Source organism: Natator depressus, chromosome 3, assembly GCF_965152275.1.
Source record: "Natator depressus isolate rNatDep1 chromosome 3, rNatDep2.hap1, whole genome shotgun sequence".
NCBI lineage: Eukaryota > Metazoa > Chordata > Testudines > Cheloniidae > Natator > Natator depressus.
This window is the reverse complement of record NC_134236.1, coordinates 206542053-206567712: the sequence shown is the minus strand read 5'-3', so window position 1 is coordinate 206567712 and position 25660 is coordinate 206542053. Positions and strand designations below refer to the sequence as shown.

The 25660-nt window shown below is 55.4% G+C and overlaps 1 protein-coding gene across 1 annotated transcript in view; it reads left to right on the top strand.

The window, feature by feature from the left end:
• Positions 1-25360, top strand: part of LOC141985543 (cullin-9-like) — a 64830-nt gene extending 39470 nt beyond the window's left edge. Inside the window, exons 24-41 of the mRNA XM_074949770.1 lie at positions 439-596; positions 921-1134; positions 1387-1558; positions 2032-2180; positions 2831-2948; positions 3415-3611; positions 3690-3949; positions 4033-4396; positions 4697-4837; positions 11308-11472; positions 11567-11730; positions 16533-16626; positions 16828-16902; positions 17693-17803; positions 21632-21749; positions 22368-22501; positions 22694-22785; positions 24127-25360. Of these exons, the coding sequence (XP_074805871.1) occupies positions 439-596; positions 921-1134; positions 1387-1558; positions 2032-2180; positions 2831-2948; positions 3415-3611; positions 3690-3949; positions 4033-4396; positions 4697-4837; positions 11308-11472; positions 11567-11730; positions 16533-16626; positions 16828-16902; positions 17693-17803; positions 21632-21749; positions 22368-22501; positions 22694-22785; positions 24127-24337 (2937 nt within the window). The 3' untranslated portion in view covers positions 24338-25360. The remainder of the gene's footprint in view (positions 1-438; positions 597-920; positions 1135-1386; positions 1559-2031; positions 2181-2830; positions 2949-3414; positions 3612-3689; positions 3950-4032; positions 4397-4696; positions 4838-11307; positions 11473-11566; positions 11731-16532; positions 16627-16827; positions 16903-17692; positions 17804-21631; positions 21750-22367; positions 22502-22693; positions 22786-24126) is intronic.
• The last annotated feature ends 300 nt before the right edge of the window (positions 25361-25660 follow it).

Genomic DNA, 25660 nt, shown 5'->3' with positions numbered 1-25660 from the left:
GCCCTGCGGGACGAGCCTGGGGCCCAGCAGAGCTGCCAGGCTGGTCGGCCTGGTGCCAGGTGTGAGGGGGCCCAGGTGCGTGGGGGTCTCTGCCGGTTACCCCTGCTGTCTTGAGGCCGTCTAGTCCGCTCCTGCTCCAACAGCCCTGGGCCCTGAGAGGGAGCGAGCCCCTCGCGCCCCCTTGCCCACCGCCCAGACACGCAGCTCCCACGGCCCCACCTCCCCCATTCTACCTCCCTGTCTCCACGGGTGGGGTGACCCCTGGGAATGACCCCAGCTCCTAGGGAGTGGCCCCTCCCCCTCTGCAGGACTGTTCCCTCCCCTGGAGCCCCCCCATCACCCCTCTCCATGTGAGTGTCCCCTGAGCCTCCATGGGGACTCCCTGCCGTGGGGAGCCACCCCGAGAAGGCCCCTGGCAGCTGGCGCTCTCCCCTGCAGGTGAGTGAGCAGTTTGCTCGCTACATCGACCAGCGGATCCAGGAGAGCCAGAGGGACACGGCCAACGTGGAGTCGCTGCACCGGCTACAGCAGAGCCTGGAGCCCATCCTCTTCCTCTCCAGCCTGGAGCTCGCCAACACCTTTGAGCACTTCTACCGGTGAGCGGCCCCAGCCGGGGGAGTGGGGCGCTAGGCCCCACGCCCGGCCTGGGCTCTGTCTTGGGCCTGCCAAGTCTGCGAGTGCTGGTGCCTGGCTTGTCATGGGGGCTCTGGCTCGGCTCGGGCCGTGGGCTCCCCAAAGTCCCGCCAGACTCCGATCAGCAGCCCCAGAGCCCTGCTCCAGGCCATAGCAAAGGCAGGGAGGGTCCCGGGGGGGTTCCGGGATGGGAATTGGGGGTGGCTCCAGGTCTAGGGGCCGGGGTGGGTTTGTGGGGAGGCAGTCGGGGGCTCTGGGCCCCGCCCTGACGCCGGCGGCCGTTGCAGGTATTACCTGGGCGACCGGCTCCTGGCCCAGGGGAACGTGTGGCTGGAACGGGCCGTCGTGGAGCAGATCGGGCTCTGCTTCCCCAATCGCTTCCCCCAGCAGATGCTGAAGAGTCTGAGCGAGTCGGAGGAGCTGCAGCAGCAATTCCACCTCTTCCAGCTGCAGCAGCTCGACAAGCGCCTGCTGGAGCTGGACGCGGGCCAGGAGGACGCGGTGAGCCCCCAGGCGGGGCGGGGTCTGCCCGGGGCCCCTTTCCTTCCCAGGGGGGCGGGGGGAAGCAGTGAAATGCCCTGGCGGGGCAGGGTCTGCCCAGTGCCCTCTCTGTTCCCAAGGGGCGGGGGGATGCGGTGGGCCCCCAAGCAGGGTGGGGTGGGGTCTGCGCGGTGCCCCCTCCGTTCCCAGGGGGTGCTGCAGACGAGCCCCTGGCGGGAGCCTGGTCCCTGACACCCCTGCTCCCGTCCCCAGGCGATGGCGGAGGAGCCGGCCGCGCTGGAGGAGGAGCTGGAGGTGAAGGTGCTGGCCCTGTCCCCGCGCTGCTGGACCGTCTCCCCGCTCTGCTACCTGGAGGATCCCAGCAGATGTTTCCCGCGGCCCCTTGGGGGCTACTTGGCACGGTTTGCCGACTTCTACACCAACAGTGAGTCTGGGTGCTGGGGTGGGGCCGATTAGGCCGAGCAGGGGCTTGGGGGGGCTGTCACTGTGCCCCATGGTGGTGGCGGAGAGCACCGGGGGCGGGGCAGGGCTGTTCGGGTCGCTCCGCAGGGGATGGGGGGCAGGGCTCTAGGGTCACTGCACTGGGCTGGAGGTTGTGGGGGGGGGGGGGGGGTGTCAGACGCAGCAGTGAAACCCCTGGCCGTGGCCGTGGCCGTGACTCCTGGGGCAGCTGCTGGTGCTGGGCCAGGCTGGCGAGCAATGGGGTGAGCTCCAGCCCCGCCTGGGGGCGTGTGGCTGGGGTTGGGCAGGCTGGCGTTGGGCAGGCTGGCAATCCGTGGGGTAAGCTGCAGCCCTGCCTAGGGGCGTGTGGCTAGGGGGGCACAGCCCCGGCTGGCTGAGGACCCCGGGGGCCCAGCCCTCTGGTGGCTCTGCTGGGACTGGCCACGTCTCTTGCAGGTCAGAGCCGGTTTGGCCTGGAGCACACGAAGCCACGGCGGCTGCAGTGGACGTGGCTGGGCCACGCGGAGCTCCGGTTCGCGGGCAGCACCACCCTGCACGTCTCCACCCTGCAGATGTACATTCTGCTGGGCTTCAACAGCGCCCAGGTGGGACCCCCCTCTCCTCCCCCGGCGTCCTGGAGCTGCCCCCAGCTCCCCCCTGGGGGTGGGAACCCCCAACCTGGCCGCAGACCCCTCCTGTCTTCGCAACACAGGGAGAACTTCCCCCCAGCTCATCCATATGGGGCAGAGACCCCCTGTCCTCCCCCCTGCACAGATACCCCCCTTCCCTCTGTCCCTCCCCCCCCAGGCAGTGACCCCCGAGCCCCTGGACTCTTTTTTCTCCACAGCCCGGTCCCTGCCCCCCTGTGACCCAGGAGCCGCTGCAAAGCAGCCGCAGTGTCCCGTGTGGCTTGTGCCAGAGGAATCGGTGCTGTTCTCTCTCCCCTTTGCCCCTCAGTCCCCCAATGCGGTACCACAGCCCCTTGGCTGGCACCCCCCCACAAACCTCCTATCGCCCCAGCCTCTGATGCCCCCCCCCCCATTGCCACGGCCCTGGCACCTTCCCCCATCACCATGGACCCCAGCGACCTCGCCCCAGTGCAATCACTCCGGCCCCTCCCTCACAGCCCCCAGCAACCTTGCCCCGTGGCCCCAAGACACCTGGCCCACTTGCCCTGTCCCGGCCCCCAGAGCTGTTGCCCCATCACCATGGCCCTGCCCCTGCGTATTCACTTCCTGTCTCCTTTGCTCCGCAGGAAGTTGCTGTGGAGACCCTGGCCCAGGCCACAGGGCTGTCTCCTGTCCTGCTGAGCCATGCGCTGAAACCTCTGACGGGAGAGGCCGGGATCCTGACCCAGAGCCTGCCTCAGGAGGGTGCATATGGGGAGACTGGGGAGGGGCAGTTGAGCCCTGTCCCTGGGTGGTTCCTGAAGAAGGGGACCACAGATGGGGATGGAGCCCCTATGCTGGGCCTGGTTGGGGGGTATGGAGGGTTGGCCGGGCTGGGCTGGTCCCAGAGCAGATGCCAGGGAGCAGGGGTTTGTCTGTGAACCGGAAGGGGGTTTGCATCTGGAGTGGCCAGTCCCTAAGCAGGGTTGGCTGGGGGGAGGGGAGAATTGGGCTGGTGTCTGTGTGTGGGGTGGGGGGGTTGGGGGTGGTCCCCAAGAAGGGCCAGGGGTTGGGTACATGGGAGGGGCTGGGGCTGGTCCCCAAGCAGGTCCAGGGGGGTAGATGGAAGGGGCTGGGGCTGGTCCCCAAGCAGGGCTGCCGGGGGGGTACATGGGAGGGGCTGGAGGAGCCGCTCCCTGGGCGTGGCTGAGCGCGGCTGTGTCCGTCCCAGGCGTCCTGCGGCTGAACGAGGCGGCCCTGGCGCGGGCGGCTGGCCAGCGCCTGTGGCTGCTCCCGCAGCAGACGTACCTGAACGTGGAGGATGACGAGGGAAGCACCCTGGAGAGGAAGAGGAACATCATCTGCTGCCTCATCATCCAGATCCTGAAAGGGGAGAAGGAGCTGCACATCGATAACCTGGTGTTCAGGGTACGGGTCCTGGCGGGGGAGCGGCCGCGCGGCTCTGTGCCCAGGCAGCGTCGGGGTAACTCTGCCCTCTCCCTCCAGGTGATCGACGCCTGTCAGCAATGGGAGTCCGGCCCTGCCCTGCAGTTCCTCAGCTTTTGCTGCAGCAGCACGGACGTGCTTTCCTGCATCCTGCACCTGCTGAGCCAGGGCTACCTGCGGCGCCAGGAGGAGAACCCCCAGCTGCTGGCGTATGTCTCCGCGGAGCCCACGACACCTCACCGGGGCCAGGCCCAGATTGTTTTCCGGAGCACAGAGTGCCGGAGGGGGCAGGACAAGGGCAGCAAGTTCTCCCCATTCAGGTAGGGGAGAGTCTCAGGTGGGGCTGGAGGGGGCCATCACCGGGAGCTCTCCAGACGGGTGACGGGCGTTTGCTCTCTGCCAGGCTGGATGCCCGTGGAGTCGGCCCAGAGGCGGTCCTGATGGAGACCCTGCTGCTGCCTATGGGGCGCACCATGAGTCAGGAGGAGGTGCAGGCGCTCATGAACCAGACGGTGCAGCAGGTCCTGGACACCCTGAGTGTCTCAGCCGATAGAGCCCAGCACCTGCTCATTCACTGCAAGTGGAACGTGGACCTGCTAATCCAGCGCTACACCGAGGACCCCGAACTGCTGCTGATTTCCTCAGGGCTGCAAGTGCAGAATCCCCAGCCACCCCCGAGCCCCATCACCCACTGTCCGGTGTGCGTGAACCAGCTGTGCCCGGACGACAGCCCTCCCACCCTCTGCTGCATGCACTACTGCTGCAAGGTGAGGGGCCTGGGGGCTGGCAGCGTCTGTGACCGTGAGGGGAGGACCCTGCTCCCAGGAAGGGGGACGCAGCTGTCAGGGGAGGGTCCCGGGGGCACAACATCACCCCTCTTTCCCTGGCTTTCTCGTGTTCCTGGGCTCGCTCCCTGTTTTCAGGTGTGGCATGATCCTGGTGCCACTCCACCTGCAAGGCAAATTCCTGAGTTTGTCTGGAGCTGGGAGACGGGCCCTGACAAAAGGAGGAGGCTCATCAGGAGGTTCTGTGCATTCTCTAGATCTGATCTTGTTCCCCCTCCCCAGTCCTGCTGGAATAAATACCTGACGACTTGCATCGAGCAGAACTTGGTTCAGAACTGCACTTGTCCCATCCCTGACTGCCCTGCACAGCCCACCACGGACTTCATCCGCTCCATCATCTCCTCCCAGGAGGTCATTGCCAAGGTGGGTGAGGTCACTGACGGACGTGGGGCCATGTGTAGTCCACCCTGAGTGGGTGTGTTAGGGAACACGCTTTGTTTCTAGGCCACCGCCTTTCCCTCTTCCTGTTTTGGAGAGTGGTGGGGCTGAGAGCTACCCAGGAGAAACCTGGTGCCTTTGAATGAATGAATCCTCCCCTGTGCCGACTGGCTGTTTTGCTCCCCTGTCTTATCTCACACTCTTCGCACCCCCCTCCCTGCCCTCGTCCCTCCCTTTGCACCCCGCTGCCTCCGTTCCTGTTGCTCTGTGTATCTAATCCCCTTCCACCCCAGACCAGAAACCAGCCACGAGAGAACGATGGCACTCCCCGTGCAGAAACAAAAATAGCTCCTCTTCCCCAGGGCACATCAATCTAAACAGTATGTGGCTAGAGTGTCTCTGTGTTACGAACATGAGCCCCCAGTTCTCAGACACCCCCTCTGCCCAGTTTCCTCCCCCCACCTTGGAGAGCCATTCCACCCTTGGACGAAGCCCTCAGCAGGAGATACCAAGGTGGCAAAGAGGGAGGAGTCAAGGTCAGGCTCCCAGTGGAAGGCTTGTCTCAACATTAACATCTTTTCAGAACTGGGCTTTCCTTCCTCTTCCAGAAATGACTGGTGGCCTTGTGGGAACCCCTTCCCCATCTACAGAATTATCAAACACCCGCCCACGTCCCTGTTGTCCAAGGAAGTATGGCATGGCTAGATTTGCGGAGAGCTATTTTAGTTTCTGCACAATTTCTGTGGGAGTTCCTAGTGGAGAGCTCCTGGAGGCGAGGGTCGCTGGGCCTGGAGCAGAAAGGGGTGACTAAGGTACTGCTGTTTGAGTCTTAGCTGGGGGAAACTTGGGATCTGCTAACTCAGCCCTTTGGGAGGCATTTCTTGCTTGGATTTCCTTTGACATCCGGGCAGCTGCTGTTGGTGGCCCGACTGGTGCCCAGATGTTTCTCTCCATGCTGACTTTCTCTCAGGGAGTGAGTACTGTCCTTGTTATGATTGGGAGCAAGAGAAGAAGTTCCTTATTTGCACGGAGGGAGAGGTTTCTATTCCTGCTACTTCTGGATTCCCAAAAAGAGAGGCGGTCTGTGACCCATTCAGGACTTAAGAATGTTCAAAGAAATGTTGTCAAGAAAACGAAGTTCAGGATGACCACCCTTCTGTTATCCCTTGCCTGGAGAGAGGTATCCTGCAGGTTGAGGGCAGCATACCATCTTTCATGTGGCAATACAGCTGGACCACAGGAAGCTTTTTTCAATTCATAGTACACAGTACGCACTGCCAGTATACAGTCCTGCACTTGGTCTAGCCTCAGCCCCGTGGGGATTCACAAAGCACAAGAAGATAGTTGTGGCCCATCCATGCCATCTTGGAATTCAGATATTTCCTTACCTGAATGATTGGCTATTCCAGGAAGATTGAGGTCACGCATCCAGAACAGCCTTCTTGTCATCAGATGTCTGTTCTCTGGTCTAGAACTGGACATAGAAAACTGGACATAGAAAAATCAATTTTACGGCCTCGAAAGAGAATACATTTCATGGGGATGGGCCTTGCTAACACGTCTGCCATGGCTTATCTTCCAATGAGTATAGTCTCTACAGCTGAGAGTCTCGCGTCCACTCTGTGAGCAACAGTGTGTGAGAATCTGCAGCTCTTGGGACACATGGCCTCATGCACGTACATGCCATCCTTTACTTGAGATGTCTGCAAACCTGGTTTCATACAGTATATCCCCCAAACTGACATTTCCTGGGCATGTGTACCTGCATGAGTGCTTCCGTCTCTTAATTGGTGGATAGAGCCTTAGAACGTATGCAGAGGAGTTCCATTCCTGCCATCAGAACCCACTGTGACGTCCCTGAACGGGTGAGCTGCGAGGTCACTCCAATCCTCGACTCTGGGAGACAGCCTTACCCTGCTCTGCTGTGAGAACCCCCACTCCCGGACTGTTCACGCACAGCCTCTGGCATGTAAGCTGCTCCCAGTTACGTGAGTGATCACTTTTGGCCAGCCACTGCTTGGATTGTGCAACCGAATGACACTAGCCAATATCTCCGGTCCCTGACACAACCCTAGGAACCTCCATCTTGCAGTGTCCAGTTATCCCTGCTGGACACTGCACACTTATATGAGTTTGTCAATTTAACAAAGAAACTGATATGTACTAGACTTGTTATCCCAAGGGGAGTCTCTGACACGCTTCAAACCAAATGCACTGCTTCAGGTAGACTAAACAAACAAATGTATTAACTACAAAAGATAGATTTTACGTGATTATAAGTTAAAGCATAACAAGTCAGATTTGGTCAAATGAAATAAAAGCAAAACGCATTCTAAGCTGAACTTAATACTTTCAATGTCCTTAAAACTTAGATGCTTCTCATCACAGGCTGGCTGGTTGCCCTTCAGCCAGGTCCTCCCCTTTGATCAGCGCTTCATTCGCTTGTTGTGTTGTCTGTAGATGTAGGTGGAAGAGAGAGAGAACATTGCAACAACTCTCCCTTTTATCATGTCCTTTCTTCCCTCTTGGCTTTGCCCCCCCCCCCCCCCCCCCCCGAGAGTCAGGTGAGCATTACCTCATCGTAGTCCCAAACTGACTAAGGGAAGGAGGGTGTCTCACTTGAGAGTCCAGCAGATCCTTTGTTGCTGCCTAGGCCAGTGTCCTTTGTTCCTGTGAGGATGGCCTGGGTTTGTCCCATACGTGCCATGATGAGGCGTGAACTGCCCCTCTGCTCTTGGAGAGTTTTTGCCTGGACTTGTTTTAAGCCATGAGGACACATTTTCTGCCTCATAACTATATACATGAAATTACAACCTATAACATTACTATAACAATAATGCTCAGTGCATCATGAGCCTTCTGAAGACACCCGACATGACAAACTTTGCACTGGATATCACACAATCATAAGGATGAACATGGAGGTACAGGGTTTTCCCCCGAGGTACACCCACCTTAAACAATAGTCTATAAGGACAAAATCTCACTCCAGCTACACCAAAATTTCATATAAACCTGTCAGTTCACTTACCTGTGTCTTTTCCAAAGCCGCATGCATCTAGCAAGAAAAGGAGACTTTGTTTGCTTGACATGAGATGAGCCCTGGCATTGTACCTTCCGAGAACAGACCTGAACAGAAAGCCATCTAGACTTACTGCTGCGATAGCAGAATGAGTATGAGGACATGAGTACGAGCTGTATCCTCTCAGAGAATATCGAAGTGGATCTCTGGCTGTATCCTGTTATCAGATGGCACAGCTGGGAGTAAGGGCTCCACGTGGGTGTAAGGACTCCCTCTGCAGGATCGCAAGCAGCCTCAGCAGCATCACCTCAAGAGGTGCCCCTTGCTATTTGCAGGTGAGCTACATGGAGTTCCATCTACACATTCCTGAGACATTTCCCCTTGGTCCAAGATTCCTCAGCTGACGTCCTTTGGCACCGGGGCTCTCCAAGCAGCCATACCTTCTTCTTGAGTAGTGTCCCAATGGGTGCGCCGCTTCAGATGGGCGCGCGTCCTGTGCACCTTAGATTGGAGATCCCCGCTTTAGGTAGCCGTGCCCATTGGGTCCGCACATGCACTCTACTCTGCCTCGTGCTCTGCGCCATGGCTACATAGAGCTCCACGGGCGACCCGCCCTCAGTTCCTTCTCAGCCGAGACTGAGCCTCGGCAGCATCCCAGTGGAGCTGAGCCCAACTGTACTTTTTAGTTTTGTTTTTTTTCTCCTAGCTTTACTTAGCTTAGTTAGCTTCAGTAGTTAAATCGTTACACAACCCGCAAGATTTATTGTAAGGCCTGTTGTCCTTTCAGTTTTTTCCCTGAGGGGAACTTTGGAGTGCTGGGAGGTATGTCCGGCTCTCCGGGTTTTAAACATTGCCTTTCATGCCAGGATGCTCTCCCAGTGAGCGGCGGGCATTCCTGGTGTTTCTGTTGCCGTGGGGAGTCACACACACACACACACACACACACACACACACACACACACACACACCCCGAATGTAATTTTTGCCTGGCTGTAAAATTGAGACAGAAAGAACCAGGAGATTAAATTGCGCCTCCATCTGGCTTCTGACCCAGGCCACTGGACCACCCCCCCATGCACCAGTCTCCAAGCAAGTCTCAACCACATCAGTACCACGCTCCTCAAGAGCTTCTAAGAGGAACTCAAGAATCCTCTCAAAGAGACACTAGGAAACAGAGCTTGGGTTCCCCCGGTAGGGAATCTATCTCAAAGAAACCCTGATCACCGATCAAGACAACTGCTTCAGCACCCACTGGTTCCCAACTCTGTACCCACAAGGCTGCAGTTTTCTCAGGTACTGTGAGCACCATTAAACCCAAAGAATGTAAGGGTCCCAGCTCTGGGAGATGATCAGTACCACTGGCGTTTGAAGTGACAAGAAGACTACTCTAAGTTGGTACCAGTAGAATCAGCCAAGCCGTTGGTACCACCGTAGACCAGACTGTCATCTAGCAGACACTCCTTGGAGCTCATAAAACTTACGGCACTGTCAGCTTCCTGTCCCACAGTAACATCTGCCCAGGCTGCTGTCTTGGTACCAACCACTTGGGTACTGCACAAGTTTAGATTTTCATGAGACCTTGTGGCAACAGAGATGCCTGACTCCCCTTTGCTTGGTATCGATGTGTTCCAAGACATGCATAGATCCCTGGACATTCAACCAGTACCAACAGGGTCACCACCTTTTTCTACCAGTGCTCTTTCAAGAGACTGTCTAAAGCAGGAAATAGACTCTCTCCTGAACTGAGTTGCACCCCTCTAGGATTCTGTATTGGTGAAGGAACCAAGGACCAGCTTATCTCTTTATGCCCTGGGGTGAGGGGACGTGAGGTCCTTAGGGTGTAGGCATGGCCGCAGCGAACATTGCTGGCTGAAGTACTCTGTTCATCTGAAAGAGCCACCGTTACTGTAAGGGAAATAACATTCCTGCAGGGACTTTGTTCGTTCTAGGTGTGTCAAACAGAAGCCATTCAACCCTGACACACAAGAGGGTCTCTCCTTGTTTGCAGAAGTAGAACACTGTCCAGCAGTAAGTGCCCCTTGCTTTCTGCCTTTGTATCTAGATTCCTGTCTGCCTCACTCTGCCTGGACATTGAGCCAACCCCCCCCGGGCAGATGGGTCTGTTCCGTCCGTAGCCTATGGCGCTGATGGGTAACGAGTGGCTGCTGCTGAATGTCTGTTTCATATATCCTGTTTCTTGGTGCTTTGGGTTGTGTTCTCTGTGCATCCCTGCAACTGTCCTCTCTGTGCTGGACCCTGCTCTGCCTCCTGTGCAAAGTCAGAAGCTCACTGAGCCCCTCAGCCGTCGCCCATTCCCCTCTCCAGTTTGCCAACTCCATTTTTCTTTCCCTGAGAGGATTTGACAGGACCATCCCTGTTCTCAAGACAGACAGCTTCTCTCCAGGATGGCATCGTTTAAAAACTCCAGCGTGTTTGGTGCTGGGGAGAGGTGATGGCTTGAAAGCTCTAGGGAATCAAGTCTTCTGGTCTCAGAAGCTGTCCAGCGTGGCCAGCGACATGGCAGGTTTTCCGCACGCTCTGCTCTTCACCAGTGCGCCTCTTCCTAGCCACGAGAGTGGCTCATTCAACCCGTGGCTCCTCTGCTCAGATGGCCAGGCTGCATCAGCTGGGCAGACGGTTTTGGCGACGTGTCGCAGGGGCACTAACTAATGGCCATAGCCTGTTCCTTCTGCGCTGGGCTGCCCTAGAGGGGAAACCCATGGCACTTTCCCCTGAGCCAGCCAGCCCTTCGGGGCTCTTTGGGGATCTTCTGCTGGTTTGACCTGCCTGTTGAATTATGCTGAAGCCTTTATTACGCTCCATCCTCCACTCGGCCCTGGGTGCCCTTTCTTCTACAGCTGACTCTCAGGTAGTGTCTCTGTACTGCTTAATCCTCCTCCTGTATCTGCAGTAAGTGTGTGAATATTGCAAGATCCCTTGGGGCTATATTGTTTCCCACCCTTGTGAACCTAGTCCGCACCATGGTGGGTATTTTGCACGGCCCTTACTCCAGAGAAACCTACCTATCAAGGCAGAATGAGAGCAGAACTGCCATGTGCTCCATGGCTGCCCCACCAGCAGTCCTAGGGCCTTTGCCAGGAAGCTTGTTGCTTTCTATTTGTATGACGGTAGTGTCAGCCAAAATTGGGTCCCTTTGTGCTAGGCCTAGTGCGAGTCAGGGATGTCCCGGCGAGCTTACGACAATCTAAACAGACATGACAGATGCAGCGTGGGAGAAAGGAAGCAGCATTGTCCCTATTTTATGGCTGGGGGCTAAGCCGCAGAGGAGGGATGTGACGTGCCCACGGTCACGCAGTGAGTTGGTGGCAGGGGTGGGAATTGAACCCACAGCTTGTGAGTCCCAGTCCAGTGCCTTAACCACAAGATAATCCTTCCTCCTCCTGCACCTCTGCCCTCGTTTCTCTCTCTGCAGTACGAGAAAGCTCTTCTGCGAGGCTATGTGGAGTGCTGCTCCAACTTGACCTGGTGCACTAACCCCCAGGGCTGCGATCAGGTCCTTTGTAAGGAGGGACTCGGCTGCGGAGAGGCCTGCTCCAAGTGCTGCTGGATATCCTGCTTCAACTGCAACTTCCCGGAGGTATGGCTGAGGTTTGCTTGGCCGCGGGCCTGTCTTCATGCTGGCTCGCTACTGCCTTCCCGCTCCCCCATGACTGATGTTCTGTCCCTTGCAGGCTCATTACCCGGCCAGCTGCAGCCACATGTCCCAGTGGATGGATGACGGAGGGTACTATGAAGGGATGACGGTGGAAGCCCAGAGCAAACACCTGGCCAAACTCATCTCTAAGCGTTGCCCAAGCTGCCAGGCTCAGATAGAGAAAAACGAGGGCTGTCTACAGTGAGTATCTTTCCCCATTTGGGGGCTGGGCCAGGAGGAGAGGGGAGGGATCCAGGCAGGTTTCTGGGGCACTTAAGAACAGCCACACTGGGTCAGACCAAAGGTCCATCTAGCCCAATGTCCTGTCTTCTGACAGTGGCCAATGCCAGGTGCCCCAGAGGGAATGAACAGAACAGGGAACCCTCAAGTGATCCATCCCGTCGCCCATTCCCGGCTTCTGGCAAACAGCAGCTAGAGACACCATTCCTGCCCATCCTGGCTGGTAGCTGTTGATAGACTGATCCTCCATTAATTCCTTGAGTTTCTGTTTTTTCTGGTCCTGGCTTGGCTTCAAGGAGATGAGCTTCTGTGCTGTTGTCTTGTTACCCTGTTGGATGGCTGAGCTGCTCTGGTTCATGGGCTTTGCGGAGCCGGTTTGCTGATCCTAGGTCCTCAATGGCCAGAATGAAATCCCCCCCGATGGCTCTGCAGTGCTGTACGTGATATAAGTTGGTGGGTCTTGGTCTGTTTTTCAGTGGACAGTTGCCCACTTCACCACTACAACTGGGACATGGCCTGGGCTGCATGCTGGAGCACAGGAGATGCTCAGCTCTGCCACTGTTCTGTTCAAGTGACTTGCTCCAGATCACCCGAATTCTGTGCTTGCTTGTCCTTCTGAATGATCGGGAGAGCAGTGTTATGGCAATGGGTGCAAGTGGCTTATACAATAGGGGGGTCATTGACGTCTGAGCAGAGAGGATGAAACTTCCCATGGGAAGAGCGAAAGGTGCCATGTAGTAATGGCACCTGTGAAGGTTGCTGAGGGGTTAAAGCACTGTCTGATAGCAGAAGTGCTGAGGATCACCTGTCCAGGCCATGCGATCTCAAGCGAGCAGCCTTGGGCAAGGGGTTTGCAAGGCAGAGTGCTGAGGGCGGACGAGGAGACAGTGAGACTTGTGAGCAACACAGGCCCCAGAGAGCTGCCTCTGTGGACAGGGCAGTGCTTTGAGGTTCTGCAGGATAGAGTTGTTCACACCATTTTTTCACCACCCCGTCCAAAGCTCTGTGTTCATCACAAATTACACAAAGAAAGTGCCCGACTCTACCTCACCCATTTCTGCTCCAAATGGGAAACCAACCCGCAGAGCCTGGAAATCGTCGGTACTACTAGGCACAGGGGCGACTGGTGTTCTCCTTCCAGTACTTTCAGTGCAGATCCCTGCTCTGTGCACCACCAAAAGCACGGAGCCCTCTGGAGAGCTTTGACCTTTGGGGACCATGTGGCCTTTGCCTGGAGCTGTGGAGCGCTCCTTGGTAAGCTATGTCCCTGCCTCCCTTGTTCCTTCCCATACCAGACTAGCAAGTTGAAACTTCCTCTGGTTTCTCAACTTCTTACTCGGACACTTCTTATGTTTGCGCCTTAATTAGGAGCTAGCTTCAGTGTAAACTGTGTTAGCACAGCGATAGAACTAGTATGTGGCGTGGGTATGTTTTAGGAGTTCAGTGTTTCTTGATTCTGACTCACTCGCCCTCTCTGGCCTTTTTGAGGTAGTTTTGGTGTTTTTGCTGTAGGGGCAAATAAGGAAAACTCCAGGTTTCAGGACTGATTTTCTTGCAGGGACAAGAAGTCCACAATAGACCCCCCTACTGTTTAATTCTGGGCCCTACGTCTAGGAACAAAGAATAGTAGATCCCCATACAGCATTGGGAGACTGTCTTCTGGAAAGCAGCGAGTCTGGAAAGGACTTGAGGGTCATGGAGGAAATCAACCGTATACAACCCTAGCGTGATGCTGTGGCAAAAAGTCTGTGGGTCCTTCCATGTATAAATGGGAACATGGAGGAGGAGTAGGGAGGTGGCATCACATGTGACTAGGGTGCATCGGAGACCATTCCTGGAAGCTGTTCGTTGTCCATTTCTGGTGTCTACACTTTAAAAGGAGGTTGACAAAAGAGCTGCCAGAGCTATTTGAGGCCTGGAAAACCTGCCTCCCCATGAGAGACAAAAGCAGTTCAGTCTGCGTGTAGAGGTTTAGGGGAGGAGAGAGAGAGCCTACAAGTACCTGCCTGCAGAGATGATTTCTGATGCTAGCGGGCTCTTTAATTCAGCAGAAGGCAGCACAAGATCCGGTGGCTGGACGTTGACGCTCAAAGCAAAACATTTAAATGGGAGATAAAAGTATCCTTTTTTGTGGGTAGTTAACCCTTGGGACCAAAGGCTGGATTCTCCATCACTTGGCATCATGCCATCATGATTGGGTGTCTTCTAGAAGTCATGCTCTAGCTCCGTCGCAGTTCAGGGGGCAAAGCTTTTCTTTGAGAGTCTGTGTATTCCCACTTACAAGAATGGTTTCCTTGACTCTACAGAGCCCTTTTCAGACATTGTCCGTTGGGCTGCACACTCTCTTCAGTGGGATTGAGCATTCAACACCCAACATTACTTGAGCGCATGCAGCCCTCAGCTGCCTCAGTTCCTTCGCAGCCACTGCAGAGAGCTCAGAAAACCCGTCCCGGATAAATAAACCTGCCAGTCCCCTGGCCTGTGGGTAGCTTTTAGTGGCTTTGCCATGGTTCCACACTGAGGGCCGGAACTGAGCCCCCTGAGGGATTCAGAGGACATGCTACTTGTCCAGCCCTTGAAGCTTGATGCATGTGTTGGGAGCCTGGTATGTCCGAGGGAAGTGCACTCCCTGGCATACTCTGTCTGCTGAGCATTCACTTCTGGAGCATCGTGAGATAGTCTCTGGGGCTTCAGCCTTATTGTACCAACAAGGTGTTAAAAGGTCTGGGCTCCAAACAATAGCCAGAACAACCCTCATCAACTCCTAGACCCACTGTGACTAAGTGGGCAAAGCTATCACCTCTGCATTCAGATATGGTCTCCCAAGGCCCATTCCTTCCTCCGGATTCAGCCTGGCTTCAGCTGACAGCCTGGTTATTGAAAGGAAGGCCTTAGCAATGCTCCGTCGATCTGCCAGAGTCATCCAGACTTTGCTAGCACCCAAGAGAGCCTCAACTCAAAAGGTGTACTCCTCCATCTGGTCCAGGTCCAGCGGCTGGTGCCAAGAGCATGGGGCAGACCTCAGGAAACTGGAGATTTCAGCCATTTTGGACATTCTCCAGGAAGGCCTAGACAAGGGCCTTCAATCCAGCACCACAGCTCACCAAGTTTCTGCTTTTAGGAGCATCTTTTTTATGGGGTCTGCAGGATCCTTGGCAGAGAACCCCCAGACCTCTAGGTTCCTCAGAGCAGTCAGGCCAGTTTTCCCAAAATGGGATCTGCCGCAGGTTTTGAAGGCTGTAATAGATCATCCCTTCAAGCCCCTGATTTCAGTGTCCATAAAAATCTATTTTTTTTTTATCGCTATCGCATCTGCTAGATGGGTATCAGAGCTGGCGTTATTGTCTGTGCAGGCAACAAAGTGGTGCGAAGAACTAGAGTCCTTTCTTCATGAAGTAAATTCTCCCTTCTGTAGTTCCCAAGAAGCTGTCCGTCTTAGTTCTGTCTGAAGCTGGAAGATCTGGTAAAGGAGTGGCATATCCCAGAGCTGAGGAAAGTGATGGACATCTACATCGAGCGCATGGAATCCACAATGAGGTCAGGTGCCCTGTTTGTGTCCTTCCAGCCTAAATGTCAAGAACTCAATTTCCAAGTCATCTATCGCTAGGCGGCTTCGGCTCTGTATCGTTGAGGCCGACAAGGCATCAGAAACCTGTTTCTGGAGGGTATCAGCACACTTCATGGGAGCTCTATCTGCCTCGTGGGTGGAACGAACGAGATCTTCCACATGGAAGATCTGCAGAGCAGCCACCTGTTTGCCAGCCAGCACCTTCATCAGTCACAAGCAGGTGGACTTTCTGTCCTCAGCAGAGGCTTCCTTCGGCAGGCAGGTGCTGCGGGCGGTGGCCCACAAATGATGTTGCCCTTTGAGCAATTCTTACAAAAAAGGGTGGTCCCCTTTTTTTCCACTTCTCGTTGCTGGATTTCTTGCCTTCCCCTCCCAACCTCCATTCGCTGCTTGCTACTTCCCTGACATCTCAGAATTGTGGGAGATGCTGGGCTGCAGAATGGAAGATTTTTTAATTTTTTTTTTTTTTTTTTTTTACTGATAACATCCTTTCTGCTGGCAGCGTCTCCGACAGTTCCACCCATCCAGGACGGCGTTATGCCAAAGGGTCAGGTATTTTCTTTGTGCTGGATCAGTACGATGCAGGCCATATGCTGGTTCTCCAGAGCTGCTGTGCTCCCTGGAAGTTGCGGATCTCTTTCTACAAGTTCTGTACAGCTTTGGAATGACTCATTTGGCAGCAAGCAAGAGCAGGGGGGGTGGCCAGTGCTTGTCAGGCTGCCACTTTGGACTGCCTCTGTGAACAGCGGCACGGAGAGGAGCAGCCTAAGTGTCGCAGAGTTGTGAGAGAGGCTGCTAGCAGAAAGGAGATTATCATAAAGAAATCTTCCAATTCCTTGTCCTCCTTCCCCTTCACTGCACGCGCTTATTTGTTACACTCTTTCGCTTTAGTCTAAACTGTAAACTCTTTGGGACAGGTTCTGTCTCTATTTTTGTACAGCACCCAGCACCCTGGGTTCCCTGATCTTGTTTGGGGCTTCTGAGCAACCGTGATAGAATAAAAATAATAGTGGTTTGTGTGTGAGGGAAGCGTGCAGAGCTGAGCACGTGAGACTCAGCCACCCCCATACGCCAGCACTGCAGCCACATTCCAATACCCAGGGACTGGGCGGGTGTCTGCAGGGATTGGGACTGTTTGCTACTGCACCTTGCATCAGGCCAACTCCAGCTCCCCTTACCTCTTCTTCCTGTGCAGTATGACCTGTGCCAAATGCAACCACGGATTTTGCTGGCGTTGTCTCAAGCCCTGGAAGCCAACGCACAAGGATTATTACAATTGCTCTGCCATGGTGAGTATTTGCTGCATGTGGGCAGTTTGGATACTCCTTGGGGTGAGGACAAACTTCGGGACTCTGGGGATCTCCTCTCGTGCTAGGCCTTGGTGCGGAGCCGGGCTGTGGCATTTGGTGGTCGTGGGCCATGCATGTTCTGGCCCTCTTGTGTTGACCCCCTTGGGGAGATCTCCGGGTAACTGCTGTCTTTCCTTGCAGGTGAGCAAAGCAGCTCGGCAGGAGAAGCGTTTCCAGGACTACAATGAGAGGTGCACTTTCCATCATCAAGCAAGGGTAAGGGCTCTTCCTGCCACACTCCGGGCACAGGCCCTGCCTCCTAATCCCAGGCACCCATGGCAAGCGATTCAGAATCCAGTGGGACTGCAGTTGAGGACTGGGCTGCAGATCTGTGTGGTGGAGTTGAGCATGTCACCCTCCCCCGTGGCGTGATATAAAATTCTCTCGTAGTATGCTCCTCTCTGCCGACTCTGATTGGGAGCCTGGTTTTTGGATTTCACACAGTGAGCGTGGGGATGAGGCTGGTGGGGTGGCAGAGAACAAGTCAGGTGCAATAAGGACTTGTAGACTTCTGTGCAGGCCACTGGTAGGGGATAGAAGCTGCTGGAACTTTGCTGCCACTGCTCCTCAAAGACCTTGCCAAGAAAAAGGACAGGATCGGCCTGGTAGCTGCCTGCCAACAATGTATAAGCTCATGGGGCATTAGCTCTTCATTAGACTTTACCAGCTGTGAGGGGTGGAAGTCAATTTTCCTAGGTGGAAATTCCCCAGCAATTCTACGTGCAGATTCCATCACAGCAGCTGAGATGGAGACAGGTGGTGTCACTGGAGGCACCTCGGTCTCAGCAAGGCACAATCGGTCACAAGCAGACTCAGGTTCGCTCAGCCCAGCTCACCAAATAGAATAGCTGGACTGGTGGTGTGATCGTAGCAGAGGGACGAGGCACGGGGAGCTCAGTCCTTCGTAGAGAAGAGGAGAGGAGGTTGAGCCCTTCTGGCTGGGGGAGTGATCTGGAAGCCGGTGGAGGGGGAAGCTGGGAGATGACTTTGCTCTTGGTGGTTGTAGGAATTTGCTATGAACCTGAGAAACAGAGTTTCTGCCATCAGCGAGGTGCCGCAGATTCGGACCTTGACCTTTGTTGTGGATGCCTGCAAAGTCCTGGAACAGGCGCGGAAGGTAAGTGCGTGAGGAGCCGGAGACTGATTGATTGGCTTTATTTCAGGGTATTACAGCAGTGCTCAGCGACCCCAGCTGATGGGGGCCCCATGGTGCTGGGCACCATACAAGCATGTACTAAGAGACGGTCCCTGCCCTAAAGAGCTTGCAGGCCAAATAGCTAAGATGGACACAGGCTTGGAGGGGGAACGGAGGCACAGAGAGGGGAGTGATTGGTCCAGGGTCACGCAGCAGGGTCAGGACTAGAATCCAGGTCTCCCGAGTCCTGGTTGGTGTCTTAACTACTAGACCATGCTGCCTCCCCAGGCTGACCTGTCATTGAGCCATAGACACTGGAGAGGGGAAAATCCTATTAAATGACCTAGTCCATGCCCTGGTGTCAGTGCAGGGGTGTACCTAATAGCCTTCACCCCTGTCCACTTTGAAATGTCCCAAACGACTTCCCCAACCTCCCTTGGGAGACCTTTCTAGAGGCTAACATGCCTCACTGTCAGGTCGTGTCTCCTGATTTTCAGTCTGTAATTCTCCTTGCTTCTTTCTACCTCAGAATTCCTAAATCCACTCCCTCCTTGGTATCCACCTCTCCCATACCTGGGGACTGGTGCCATGCTCTCAGGTTAGGCATCAACTATGCCAGACATATGGAGCCCTTTGAATTTTGCTGTGCAATCCCTCTAGCCCCCAGATAATTTCTGTGACTCTTTCTGCACTGCCTCCCACTGGTTCCTGTAGGTAGGTAATGTGCCCAGAAAAATGCAGCATTCCAGAGGTGGACTCTTACTTCCCTGCTCCATGACATGACGCCCCGTCTTGCTGCAAAGCTGTATGTGATTAGCTTTCCTCCACCTGTGGGTGTTTCTCGGCTATTCCTGCTTTCCAAGTTTCTCCCTTCCATGGAGTGCCTGGGTTTTGGATACTTTTCCCTAGAGGCAAGCTGCAATGTCTCATACAGAGAACTCTCTCGTTGGGGGAGTAACTTCTGGGTGCACCGTGCACCTGAGACCAGAGGCAGCTGATTGTAAAAGCTCTCGGTGCCAGCACTGCTCACCCTATAGCAATCTGGGAAGTGTCACAATCCTGGTCTGCTGCCTATGTGTCACAAGAACTACTCCTGGGGGAATTCTGCACCAAAAAAAATTTAACATTCTGCGCACAATATTTTAAAATTATGCAAAATTATGCATTTTTATAACACAATATAATTTCACCAGTTTCAATTATTTTTGGTCATTTATTTCAAAATACCTGTCAGCAAGTATGTCTGTAACACTACAGACAACAAAAAAGATTCAGGAAATGTTTTCTGACAAATAGATTCCTTACTAGGCATGTTAATACAGAACTCTGAGTAATAATTCATTTAAACTACAATATAGAATCATATTTCCCACACCCCTCAGAAGCTTGGGGGAGTCAGGGGTAACGGAGTTCCTAAGGGAGAGGGAAGTAAATTTCTGGGAAATAGCCTAGGTGTGAACTTGGAGGGTTGTTGGGTATAGGTGGGAAAAGTATGGAACAGGTTTTTTTTGGTGGGGGGGCAGGGAGGGATTGTTAGGGAGCTTCCCCCATGCAGACCCTGGCTGAACCCAAGCCTCTCCCATTCAGTCTTGCACATCTGCCCCTGTCCCCATGTGTCCTTGTACCCCTGTCCACATGTGTCCCTCCACCCCCACTCAGGCACCCACTCCCCCCATCCCCAGGGGTGTCTGTGCCCCCATCTAGCCACCCCCTGTCCCCATGTAGCTCTGCACCCCGTTCCCCATCACCATGTGGCCCTGCACCTCCACTCCCATTCAGTCCCTGCCCCAGCCTGTCCTCCCCCACTAGCCCTTATGAGCCCCTGTCTGACCCACCCCCCCAGCACCCCACATTGTCTGTCTCCCCATAGCCCCTGTCTCCTAACCTGGCCCACTGCGAAGAAGGCGGTCTCTTTCTCTTCCCTCGCTGGCTTTCTATCACCACAGCACCCTCTGGTGGGCCAAAAGCAGAACTGCAACAACATTTTGGCAGAAGCTTTTTTCTGCACAAAAAATGAAAACTATGTGGGGCTCATTAATTATGCATGCGCACAGTAGCACAGAATTCCCCCAGGAGTAAAGAACATCTCTGTGCATCTCTGTTCTGAGCTCTCGGGAAAGGTAACGGGCCCTGTGGCAGCTCTTCTGTGCTTCTCTTCTTTTTTATTCCGTTCCTGCTCTAAAAGTTGGTACCTCCTTTGTTTTCTGCACTTGCCTGGTGCCACCCACATTCTGCATGGTTTTTCAGAAATATTTCAGTGGTTGGTTAGCTGTGTTAGCTATTTCCCGCAGGTCTAAACAGGCTAACGTGTCTGCATTCATGCTTTCCTGATAGAGAAGGCAATTTACCCAAGGGTTTTGCTTGGCACCTGAGCCCTTGGGTAGCATCACATTGTCCAAACTTGTCTTGTCTTGTCTGTCACGTGTAAATGGCAGCTGAGTATATCTGCCATTAATGGTGCTGTTCTTCCTCTCCCTGCTAGTGTGCCTGTCTTCAGTTCTTCTCTCGGGGCCTTAAGAGCGCCCTTGAGTATAATGAACTCTGCTTCATGCTGTCATTTGTTATCTACGCATAACAATCCAAGAATGGCTCCTTCTGGCCCCGTCTCCTGGTCAGTGGTTGGAAATGCGTCTCAATCTGTGACTGTATTTTTGATTGTCATTTCATTGGTCAGTGAACCAAGGGGAAAGGAATGTACCCCTGAGACTGGCAGAACAGAGCCGGCATCTGGGCAGTGCTCCCTGGGCCTGGGAAATGCCCACAACTTTCAAACCTAAAAGTCACAAAGGGCAGTCTAATGCTGGAGAGAGTGGATTGGAAACCTGGCTGCCTGACATGGACACTTTCCATCACTCCTAGTAAACCATAAACTCCCTGCAAGAGCTACCGCTTTGATCCAGCGTCCTCTGTGGACGGAGGAGTTCTACAGAGATCCTGCTATTCTTAGCTAGACAGGTCCAGAGTTTGGAGCTCTGCAGCTCACTGTCTCGATGGCACATGCAGCCACGTCCCGTCAGAGAGGAGAGAATGTCTGCCGTTCAGGAACTGGCCTTAGATGTTGTGAGCTGGGTGTGAATATGAGGGCTCATGCTGCTGTTGCTCTCCATCTGGCTTGGCTACCTGGGGGTCTGATGTTTCAGGTGCCGTTCGAGCCCTTCTGTCATTCTGTTCCATTCCCAGTTCCTGTCCTCTGTTGTCGCTGTAGCATGTGCAACCACCATAGAAACCAGCTTCTGCGAGTCACACGGGGAGCTCTCCTGGCCTCAGTGCTTAAGGGGGACCACTGATCGGGTTCTCCTGTGGACGTCTGTGGAACCTGCAAGAGGCGTTTGCGATAGGGAATGCCTGTGGGAACGTGTTTGTGCTGAGATGCTGTGGAACCCCACAAAGCCCCACTTGCCCTCTCCCATCTGCTGCTAGGCTGCGTTTTCTTACACTCCCACCTCAGCTAGTTCCTGCCTTGATTTAACTCGGCGCGTCCGTGAATCTCGTGACTGTGCTCACGTCTAGTTTGGGCGTCCCTGCGAGCCTATACGCTTGCCTTGCTCAGCGCCGTTTGTGCCAACCCTGACTGCTGTTTGCTCACCCCGTGGGGCCAGTTCACATGCTGTCCACACTTTGACGTTGGATGGTTACCCCCGGGTCAGAGCTGGGACTGCCAAAGCCCACCCAGCGCACTGCAGCAGTTGGTGGGTCAGGGTGTTCCCGTTAGTGCCAGGTGAAGTCAGAAATGAACTTCCAGCTTAGAGCCCCCGGCTGTTCCGTCCGTGCTGGCCCTGGGCGCTGACAGCAGGCTCTGTGCTGTTCCAGGTGCTGGCTTACTCCGCCGTCTACAGCTACTACAACCAGGATACCGAGAAGATGGATGTCATGGAGCAGCAGACCGAGAACCTGGAGCTACACACCAATGCTCTGCAGATCCTCCTGGGTGAGGGGATGGCACTGCTGCCTGGGGGTGGGCGGCTGGGCAGTGAGGGATGCATGCCCACCGACTCCTTAGCTCTGTCCTAGGATTGGGTTGGAGGTGTCCCATCCAGGAGCTGCTCTGGCCTGGTTCTGCTTAGCTTATCTGACTGGATCCAGTCCAAAGGAATCAGATGCAGCTTTTTAACAGGGAGGGTAATTAACCACTGGGACAATTTACTGAGGGTTGTCCTGGATTTTCCATCTGTGCTAATCTTTAACCCGTGGTTGGGTGGGTTTCTAAGTTTGCTGCTCTAGTTCAAACGGGAGTTTGTGCAGGGAAGTTCTGTGCCCTGTGCTATACAGGAGGTCTGACTCCATCAGAGTGGTTCCTTCTGGCCTTGGAACCTGGGAACCTGATCTGGCTGTTGGCAAGCCAAGGCAGAGCAAGAGGGTGTCTCCATCACTCCCTCCTCCCCAGCCCTGCCGAAAGGAAGGTTGCTGCGAGCAGGCCACCTAGCGAGTGCGCTGTGACTGTGGCCTGGGGGGATGGACCCGTTCACTTGGCCGGCAGCCGCTCTCGCTTCTGGTGACGGGTCCCTGAGTAGGGACGCTGTGTAATGCTGCCTCTCTTGTGTTCCAGAGGAGACTCTGCTGCAGTGTCAAGACCTGGCCTCCTCCATTCGGCTGCTCAAAGCCGAGCATTTTAACACTGGCCTGGAGCTGGTGCGCAGGATCCAGGAGCGGCTCCTCGCGATCCTGCAGCACTCCACTCAGGTACCAGCTGCAGGAGCCTCGCCATTTCAGCTGGGGGATGTGGTGGGTGGAATGGGAGGGAAGGGCAGACTTTGTCCCCTAGGCTGTGCCATGGAGTGTGAGTGGGGGAGGGAAAGGGGTGTGCAGGGGGTGAAGCCTTGTCCAAGTGCCCCACCTCCGTCTCTTGTTCTGACTGCTCTTCTGTCCTGGCAGGATTTCCGCGTCGGCTTCCAGGCCCGGCCAGGCTCCGACCAGAGGGAGATGAAGTTGTCAAATGTGCCTAATGCAGTCCCGCCTTACAAAGAGTGAGTTTCCTTCCTGGGGGGGACGCTGGGGTGGGGGGGTGGGGTGGGGAAGGAGCAGGATGCTAGCGTTTCCGACTGTGCTCGCTGAAGTGTACACTGTCGCCACGGGAGAGGAACCAGACACCCCGGCAGGCAGGGCAGTGCACCTCCGTTCAGTGCGCAGCTGTAATCAAAGCAACCAATAAAGAATGGGAAGGAGAATAACACAATAGATGGTAATGCCACTAGAGAAATCCCGGAGGTAGCCTCCCCTGGAGCCTGCATGTAGTGCTGGCCACCCCATCTCACCCAGGATCGTGCAGAACTAGAGGGGGGCAGAGGAGGGCGATGAGAACGGCCAGGGGCCTGCAAAGCTCTCCTGTGAAGACGGACTGAGAAGCCTGGGACTGTTCACTTTAGAGACGAGACCAAAGGGCAGGCGGTAAAAGTCTGTGAAGTGAAGACGGGCGGGGAAAGCAGCTGAGGCACTTTGGTTCTCCCTGTCTCCTAGCTTGAGAACAAGGGAAATTCAAACCCATCAACATGGGTGAAAGGAAAGCCTCTGTCAGACGTGATCACGCTGCAGACTTGCTGCCACCGGCTGTCTGAGGCCAGAAATGTAGCAGGAGTCAGCAGGGGAATGGCCACGTTTTCTGGCTAGCAAGAGGAGAGCTATCGTAGCTGATGGTAGCGACGTTTGGAAAGGATAGCAAAGCTCCTGCTCAGGGCTGGACAGTCTCTAATCAGGAGGGATCAGGAGATCACCAGATGCAGGGGGCCATTTCTCACCCCTGCCTACTGCCAGGTTTTTACCCCTTTTCCCTGGAGCACCAGCTGCTGGCCTCAATGTCGGAGACAGGAAACTGGCACCCAGGTCTGATCCAGTCTGCTCGTTGCTGTGGGCCTAGTAACCCAGGCTGGTGGATCTGTGGGCTCAGTGAAAGGCAACCAGAGCGGGTCTCCCCGCTCTCCAAGGGCAGAATTCTTGAATTCTTGAATCTTGAATTCTTTCCAGAGACCTGGCTCTAGGCATTGCCAGAGCTGGTGTGTCAGACTTTGTGATTGGCCTGGCAGGAGATAGGCTGTCCCGGGAGCAGCCTGCGCTGTGCTGATGCAGAGGGCCCTGATCACCTGACTCCTAGGGGATGCTGCAGTCTGTGACTGCGGGCCGGGGTCACTGCTGTGGCCGTGGCTGGGGAGCCAGACAACGCCCCTGATGGCCCATGAGTGCGGGTGGAGGGGACGGTCGTCAGGCCCATCTCTGAGCTCAGTTCTGCATCGCAGACCTGCCCGCCTGCCTGAGGCTCGGCTCGGGCAGGAAACGCCTGGCGTGCGCCGACTCTCTTTGTTGCTTCTATGCAGGCTGAAGTTTGATGGGGCATCCGACTCCCCTGACACAGACGAGGGGGCCAAAGAGGAGGAGGAGGAGGAAGATGAGGAGTATGTCCCGGAGTGGCAGGAGGAGTACGATGATGAAGACCTTGATGATGACAACTTTTCCTATGACGACGAATCGGAGAATCTAGAGCGCGATTCCTTCTTCTTTGACGACGAGGATGAAGCTTATGACTAGAGGTGGCCCCCGTGCCGCTGAGCCCATCTTAGAGCCTAATGTGACACCACCTCTCCTCTGCCAGCCAGCTCTGAGACACCACCACGCCCTGCTCTGCCCCAGCCATGGTCGGGGCCCCCCAGACACCAGTCGGGGCTGTTCGTTAGTTTCCAATAAAGGGAAGTTTCCTTTTAGGGCTGGTTGCTCTATGACTCAGTTGAACTTCCTGGGCCCAGGTCCCACAATGCCCTTACCAGCCCTGGCAAGAGGGGACGACCTGTTACCGCTGCTCCTTTTCTGGCGCTTACCCTCAAGGCATACGGCAGGCCCCAGTGGATCTCAGCAGAGCAGCAGCTGGCAGCCTGCAATCGGGGCAGCTGTTCCTTGAAGGCCTGGCCCCTGGGGAGGGTGGACAGACCCAGTCAGCTGTGTGAAGGGATGTGCTTTGTCCACCGCCCCATCCCTTCCCCTGTAACAGTGTGTTCCCACCTGCCTGGCTCCTGCCATCTCAGCCCGGCGTGCCCGGAAATAGCATTTCCCAGCCTGGGGGAAGGGGGGCGGATCCCACACGCTGACTCCTGGTGCCAGCAGTGCCTCTGGAAGTAATGTGTCTGCCAGGGCCTGTCCCCCTGCCTCTGGCCCTGGGTGAACTCCCTGTCACACTCGGTGAGTGAGAATTTTAGAGTGCGGGGCTGCTCCCATCCGCTGCACTGCATCTTCCAGAATGGTGGCAGGCCTGGCAGGGCAGTGCACATGGCAGCAGCGGGGTGTGGGGACGGTTCTCAAACTGAGTGTCCAAACTGGAGCCAGAGTGCCCCCCTGGAGCTGCCTGGGGGCTGGGCGTGTTCCGGGCCTGGAGGGGCACGTTGGCTGTAACTGCATTTTTGCTCGTTTGCCAGTGGAGCTGTGGCCTTCTCTGCCTTGAAGGGGGGTCCTGCGGGAAGCAGGCAACTTGCCGGGCCGTATAGATAGTATAAATATATATATATGTGCAGAAGCTGTCATTGTTCACAGATTATGCTTTATCTTTCTGGAAAAGAAAAACCCTACAGATACAACTTCCGTTTATGAAATAAACGGATTTTCTTCTAGCAATGGCCTCCGTGTCCTCCTGTGGGGCTGGGCGGGGGACCCCCAGAAGAGCCCGGCCCGTCAGGCAGAACAACCTGACATGGCCCTGTTTCTTCACGAAGGTGCCCCGTTTTATGGAGAGGCAGTGGCTGGGCCACGGTCATCCAGGGGGTTAGTGGTGGAATGAGGAGAAAAGCCATCTCCTGACTGTCTTTTCTCCAGGCCCTGGACCATGCTGCGTGCTCTGAGCCATAGACTCAGAGCCGGCCTCTG